This window comes from Petromyzon marinus, unplaced genomic scaffold (assembly GCF_048934315.1).
Source record: "Petromyzon marinus isolate PM22_M1 ecotype Great Lakes invasive population unplaced genomic scaffold, UKy_Petmar_22M1.pri1.0 PM_Scaffold_61, whole genome shotgun sequence".
In the NCBI taxonomy this organism is placed as follows: domain Eukaryota; kingdom Metazoa; phylum Chordata; class Hyperoartia; order Petromyzontiformes; family Petromyzontidae; genus Petromyzon; species Petromyzon marinus.
The window spans coordinates 94,608-102,161 of record NW_027423624.1 but is presented as its reverse complement, the minus strand read 5'-3'; the positions used below and the strand labels follow the sequence as shown (position 1 = coordinate 102,161).

At 50.8% G+C, this 7,554-nt stretch overlaps 1 protein-coding gene and 1 long non-coding RNA gene across 2 annotated transcripts in view; both read left to right on the top strand.

The window, feature by feature from the left end:
- The window catches only part of LENG1 (leukocyte receptor cluster member 1), a 40,920-nt gene extending 36,513 nt beyond the window's left edge, over positions 1 to 4,407 (top strand). The window contains exon 5 of the mRNA XM_076064705.1: positions 3,698 to 4,407. Coding sequence (XP_075920820.1) covers positions 3,698 to 4,269 — 572 coding nt within the window. The 3' untranslated portion in view covers positions 4,270 to 4,407. The remainder of the gene's footprint in view (positions 1 to 3,697) is intronic.
- Positions 4,408 to 4,450: 43 nt separating this feature from the next.
- Positions 4,451 to 4,971, top strand: LOC142923725 (uncharacterized). The gene is made up of 2 exons (XR_012940811.1): positions 4,451 to 4,770; positions 4,931 to 4,971. It is a non-coding gene; the product is annotated as an uncharacterized LOC142923725 (long non-coding RNA).
- The last annotated feature ends 2,583 nt before the right edge of the window (positions 4,972 to 7,554 follow it).

Genomic DNA, 7,554 nt, shown 5'->3' with positions numbered 1-7,554 from the left:
CCATTCACTTACTCACCACTCACTCACCACTTACTACTTACTCTCCACTCACCACTTACTCACCACCTACTCACCACTTACCACTTACTCAGTCACTCACCACTCACTCACCACTCACTCACCACTTACCACTCACTCACCACTCACTCACCACACACCACTCACTCACCACTCACTCACCACACACTCACCACTCACCACTTACTCACCACTCAGTCACTCACCATTCACTTACTCACCACTTACTCACCACACACTCACCACTCACCACTTACTCACCACTCAGTCACTCACCACCCACAAACAGGTGTCACTCACCACTCACTCACCACTCACTCACCACTCACTCACCACTTACTCACCACTCACTCACCACTCACTCACCACTCACTCACCACACACCACTCACTCACCACACACAGGTGTCACTCACCACTCACTCACCACTCACTCACCACTCACTTACCACTCACTCACTCACCACTTACAGGTGAGTGTCACTCCCCACTCACCACTCACTCACCACTCAGTCACTCACTCACTCACCACTCACTCACTCACCACTCAGTCACTCACTCACTCATCACTCAGTCACTCACTCACTCACCACTCACTCACTCACTCACCACTCACTCACCACTTACTCACCCACTCACTCACTCACCACTCACTCACCACTCACTCACCACTTACTCACCACTCACTCATCACTCACTCACCACTGACTCACTCACCACTCACTCATCACTCACTCACTCATCACTCACTCACTACTCACTCACCACTCACTCACCACTCACCACTTACCACTCACTCACCACTCACTCATCACTCACCACTCACTCACCACTCACCACTCACTCACCACTCACCACTCACTCACTCACCCACCCACTCACTCACCACTCACTCACCACTCACCCACTCACTCACTCATCACTCATTCCGCCACTCACTCAGGCACTCACTCACCACTCACTCACCACTCACCACTCACTCACCACTCACACACACTCACCACTCACCCACCCACTCACCCACTCACTCAACCACTCACCAACCCACTCACCACTCGCTCTCTATCTCTATATATCTCTGTGTGTCTCTATGTATCTCTGTGTATTTCTATGTGTCTCTGTGTATCTATATCTCTATGTATCTCTGTGTATCTCTATCTCTATGTATCTCTATGTATCTCTGTGTATCTCTGTGTATCTCTATCTCTATGGGTCTCTATGTATCTCTATGGGTCTCTGTGTATCTCTATGTATCTCTGTGTATCTCTATGTGTCTCTGTGTATCTCTCTCTATGTATCTCTGTGTATCTCTATCTCTATGGGTCTCTATGTATCTCTATGGGTCTCTGTGTATCTCTATGTATCTCTGTGTATCTCTATGTATCTCTATGTGTCTCTATGTATCTCTGTGTCTCTGTGTATCTCTATGTATCTCTATCTCAATGTGTGTGTCTGTGTATCTCTATGTCTCTCTGTGTATCTATATCTCTATGTATCTCTGTGTGTCTCTGTGTGTCTCTGTGTGTCTCTATGTATCTCTATGGGTCTATATGTGTCTCTGTGGGTCTCTATGTATCTCTGTCTATCTCTATGGGTGTCTATGTATCTCTGTGTGTATCTCTGTGTGTCTCTGTGTCTCTATGTGTCTCTGTGTATCTCTATGTGTCTCTGTGTATCTCTATGTATCTCTATCTCTATGTGTATCTCTGTGTATATCTGTGTGTCTCTATGTATCTCTATGTATCTCTATGTGTCTCTGTGTGTCTCTGTGTGTCTCTATGTATCTCTATGTATCTCTGTGTATCTCTATGTGTCTCTGTGTGTCTCTGTGTGTCTCTATGTGTCTCTATGTATCTCTGTGTGTCTCTGTGTCTCTATGTATCTCTGTGTATCTCTGTGTATCTCTGTGTGTCTCTGTATCTCTGTGTATCTCTGTGTATCTCTGTGTATCTCTGTGTGTCTGTGTATCTCTGTGTATCTCTGTGTATCTCTATGTCTCTGTATCTCTGTGTATCTCTATGTATCTCTATGTCTCTGTATCTCTGTGTATCTCTATATCTACGTCTATTTATCGTTATGTGTGTCTCTGTATCTCTATGTGTCTCTATGTCTCTCTGTATATATGTGTATCTCTGTGTGTCTCTGTGTATCTCTCTGTGTGTCTGTGTGTCTCTGTGTATCTCTATGTATCTCTGTGTGTCTCCGTGTATCTCTATGTATCTCTATGTATCTCTATGTATCTCTGTGTATCTCTGTGTGTCTCTATGTATCTCTGTGTATCTCTATGTATCTCTGTGTGTCTCTATGTATCTCTGTGTATCTCTATGTATCTCCTTGTATCTCTGTGTGTCTCCGTGTGTCTCTATGTATCTCTATGTATCTCTGTGTATCTCTGTGTATCTCTGTGTGTCTCTGTATCTGTGTATCTCTATGTATCTCTGTGTGTCTCTGTATCTGTGTATCTCTATGTATCTCTGTGTATCTCTATGTATCTCTGTGTGTCTCTGTGTCTCTGTGTATCTCTATGTATCTCTATGTATCTCTGTGTATCTCTGTGTGTCTCTGTATCTCTGTGTATCTCTATGTATCTCTGTGTGTCTCTGTGTGTCTCCGTGTGTCTCTGTGTCTCTGTGTATATCTATGTATATCTCTGTGTGTCTCTATGTGTCTCTGTGTGTCTCTGTGTATCTCTATGTGTCTCTGTGTATCTCTGTGTGTCTCTGTGTGTCTCTATGTATCTCTATGTGTCTCTATGTATATCTCTCTGTGTCTCTGTGTGTCTCTATGTATCTCTGTGTATATCTATGTATATCTCTGTGTGTCTCTATGTGTCTCTGTGTATCTCTATGTCTCTCTGTATCTCTGTGTATCTCTGTGTATCTCTGTGTATATCTATGTATATCTATGTATATCTCTGTGTGTCTATATGTGTGTCTGTGTATCTCTATGTATCTCTATGTCTCTCTGTATATATGTATATCTATGTATATCTCTATGTATCTCTATGTGTCTCTATGTATCTCTGTGTGTCTCTGTGTATCTCTGTGTGTCTTTATGTATCTCTATGCGTCTCTATGTATCTCTGTGTATCTCTATGTATCTCTATGTATCTCTGTGTATCTCTGTGTGTCTCTGTATCTCTGTGTATCTCTATGTATCTTTGTGTGTCTCTGTGTGTCTCCGTGTGTCTCTGTGTCTCTGTGTATCTCTATATATCTCTATGTATCTCTATGGGTCTCTATGTATCTCTATGTATCTCTATGTCTCTCTGTATATATGTGTATCTCTATGTATCTCTGTGTGTCTCTGTGTATCTCTGTGGGTCTCTATGTATCTCTATGTATATCTCTGTGTGTCTCTATGTATCTCTATGTATCTCTATGTCTCTCTGTATATATGTGTATCTCTGTGTATCTCTGTGTATATCTATGTGTCTCTATGTATCTCTGTGTCTCTATGTATCTCTGTGTGTCTCTGTTTATCTCTATGTGTCTCTGTGTATCTCTATGTGTCTCTTTGTATCTCTGTGTGTCTCTATGTATCTCTATGTGTCTCTGTGTATCTCTGTGTATATCTGTGTATATCTCTGTATATCTATGTATATCTCTGTCTATCTCTCTGTGTCTCTCTGTATCTCTCTCGCTCTCTCTTTCTCTCTCTCTCCGCGTGGTGCCCCCTAGCCCCACCGCCGCCCCCGCTCGCCCGCGTCTCCCTCGACCCCTTGGGCTCCGCCTCCTCCCTTCGCTCGCTGCGCGAGGTGCGGCTGGCTCGGGAGGCTCGGGAGCGCGAGCGGGAGCAGGCGCTGCTCCTGCGGGGGGCGGGCGGCCCCCCCCCCCCGGCGGGGGGGGGGGGGGAGCCCCCCACGGGGCGTCCACCGCGGTCCACGGCGACCCGCGGGGGTACAACTCCCAGTTCCACCCGGAGATCGTTTGCCGCTGCAGGTCGGCCGCCGTGGCCAGGAGGGAGAGGAGGGAGGCCGGGAGGGTCGGGGGGAGCTGGGGGGGGAGAGGAGGGGGGAGGGGCTGGGGAGGAGGAGGAGGAGGAGGAGTCTAGGGGGGGCGGGGCGGTCCCGGACGAGCCCCCACTGATCCTCAGCGGTACAACTCCCAGTTCCACCCCGGAGATCGTTCGCCGCTGCAGGTCGGCAGCCGTGGCCAGGAGGGAGAGGAGGGAGGTCCGGAGGGTCGGGGGGAGCTGGGGGGGGAGAGGAGGGGGGAGGGGCTGGGGAGGAGGAGGAGGAGGAGGAGTCTAGGGGGGGCGGGGCGGTCCCGGACGAGCCCCCACTGAACCTCAGCGGCACGACTCCCAGTTCCACCCCGGAGATCGTTCGCCGCTGCAGGTCGGCAGCCGTGGCCAGGAGGGAGAGGAGGGAGGCCGGGAGGGTCGGGGGGAGCTGGGGGGGGAGAGGAGGGGGGAGGGGCTGGGGAGGAGGAGGAGGAGGAGTCTAGGGGGCGGGGGCCGGGCGGGGCGGTCCCGGACGAGCCCCCATTGAGCCTCAGGGGTACGACTCCCAGTTCCACCCCGGAGATCGTTCGCCGCTGCAGGTCGGCCGCCGTGGCCAGGAGGGAGAGGAGGGAGGTCCGGAGGGTCGGGGGGAGCTGGGGGGGGAGAGGAGGGGGGAGGGGCTGGGGAGGAGGAGGAGGAGGAGGAGTCTAGGGGGGGCGGGGCCGGGCGGGGCGGTCCCGGACGAGCCCCCACTGAACCTCAGCGGTACGACTCCCAGTTCCACCCCGGAGATCGTTCGCCGCTGCAGGTCGGCCGCCGTGGCCAGGAGGGAGGCCGGGAGGGTGGGGAGGAGGAGGAGGAGGAGGAGTCTAGGGGGCGGGGGCCGGGCAGGGCGGTCCCGGACGAGCCCCCATTGAGCCTCAGGGGTACGACTCCCAGTTCCACCCGGAGATCGTTCGCCGCTGCAGGTCGGCCGCCGTGGCCAGGAGGGAGAGGAGGGAGGCCGGGAGGGTCGGGGGGAGCTGGGGGGGGAGAGGAGGGGGGAGGGGCTGGGGAGGAGGAGGAGGAGGAGGGGGAGTCTCGGGGGGGCGGGGCGGTCCCGGACGAGCCCCCACTGTTCCTCAGGGGCACGACTCCCAGTTCCACCCCGCTGCAGGGAGGCCGCCGTGGCCAGGAGGGAGAGGAGGGAGGCCGGGGGGGGTGGGGGGAGGGAGGGGGGTGGGGGGGTAGAGAGGAGGGGCTAGGGGGGAGGGGCTGGGCGTGAGAAGGGGCAGTGCGGGGGGTGCGACTCTCGCCGTGTACGCAATCAGAATCGGAAGAGGAATCTGAAGAGCTGCAAAGCTCTTCGATCACACATGTCCAGTCAGTGGGGGGGGGGGGGTGGGGGCGGTACGGGGTGAGGACGTTACAACACACTGATAGCAGTGCCAAGTACAGGCAAGTTGAACAAATCGCTTGCAAATATAACTAGACCGTGTTTATTTTTATTTTTTACCTGGTAAGTAAAAAAAGAAAATCAACCGAGCTGCCATATCTGCTTCCTCGGGAGCGACGACCTGGCCAACTTACCTAATAAAAGTACATTTTTTGCCTGCCTGTCTGTCTCTCTTGTCTGTGTCTGTGTGTGTGTCTGTGTGTGTGTCTGTGTATGTGTGTGGGGAGCGATAGTGTAGTGGTTAGCGCTACGCTGCGCTATGAACCTGGCGACCCGGGTTCGATTCCCGCTCATGGCCAACACCAGTGACGATTATCTGAACCGGTCCCGGGCCTCCCCTAGGTCGACTCAGCCTCAAATGAGTACCTGGTGCGGTGTGTAAACATCGCTACTGGGGAGACAAAGGCGGTCGGGCGTGGTGCTGGCCACCCACCCCCTCGTGTACCGATCCGGCCTTCATAGGTGCTCGCTAACAGCACTTGCCCCTACAGTCTGTTAAGGCTATATGGGGGATCTTTGATCTTTGTGTGTCTGTGTGTGTGTGTGTCTGTGTGTGTGTGTGTGGGGAGCGGTAGCGTAGTGTAGCGGTCCACGCTACGAATCTGCCGGGCCCGGGTTCGAATCCCGTTCCACGGCCCAACGCGACGATTTATCCGAGCCGGTCCAGGGCCTCCACTACGTCGACTCGCCCACCCACTCACCCACCCATCCCATCCCACTCGTGCACCGTGCCGGTCTTCATAGCGCTTGCCCCTGCAGTCTCTTAAGTATGTACGGGGTGGGGGGGTTGGTGTGGTGATCTTTGTCTTTCGTGTGTGTGTGCGCACGCCAATCCTTGTGTAGCGCTTACAACTGACCAAACGATTGGGTTCACCTTCTTTGGTTCTTTCGGTAAAGTCACCACCACCGCCACCACCACGTAGAATGAGAATAAAATAATAAATTGATGAAATAAAATAGCACGATAATATTCTCACGACGTTTCGGCCACAACGCAAGCGGCCTTCATCGGGTGAAGGGACGAGACTGTCTGGGTAGGACAGCGCTGGAGTTAAAGAGCCACGTTCAGATCACGACCTTTAAGCTGTGTGAGAGGAAACAAAGCGCCTTGATAAAGGAATTAGCATAGAATTTAGCATTGAAATAGCTGAGTGATTATCTTGTGACTGGTCACAGAAATAGCTATGTTAAAAGTTAAAGCATACACATCCGCAGAGGCACCCCTTGATAAAGGAATTAGCATATAATTTAGCATTGAAATGGCTGAGTGATTAGCTTGTGACTGGTCACAGAAATAGCTATGTTAAAAGTTAAAGCATACACATCCGCAGAGGTACCCCTTGACAAAGGAATTAGCATATAATTTAGCATTGAAATAGCTAAGTTAAAGCATACACATCCGCAGAGGCACCCCTTGATAAAGGAATTAGCATAGAATTTAGCATTGAAATAGCTGAGTGATTAGCTTGTAACTGGTCACAGAAATGGCTACGTTTAAAGTCAGAGCATACACATTCACCGAGGCACCTAGTACAAATCAAACAGGAGAATTTAGCATTGAAATAACTGGGCGACTTTAGCATTGAAATAACCGAGTGATTAGCTTGTAACTGGTCACAGAAATAGCTACGTTAAAGTCAGAGCATACACGTTCACCGAGGCACCTAGTACAAATCAAACAGGAGAATTTAGCATTGAAATAACTAAGCAACTTTAGCATTGAAATAACCGAGTGATTAGCTGGTGACTGGTCACAGAAATGGCTATGTTGAAGTCAAGGCCTACACATCTGAGCTATTCACGGTACTACATAGTGAACCAATAAAAAAACTCAAATATAAATTACCTTAATGTTATCAATAAACTCCATATTCTCCAATCACGTTTGAGTAACGTACGGCGACAAAACTGAAACCTTTCTACGGGGGATTCATGTTTCCTGCATTGCTCTTTGTGTTTTTGTTCCAATCGGCAAAGTCACGTGTCAATTAAAAAAATAACACCAATAGCGTACGACGTTTCGGTTGCAACACAAGCAGCCATCATCAAGGTAGAGAAGAGCTAAATTGACGAGAGAGAGAGGGGGAGGAAACGCATAACCCCCAGATGTATACACAGACACTCAAGTAAGGGGGGGGAACTAACACATATACAACA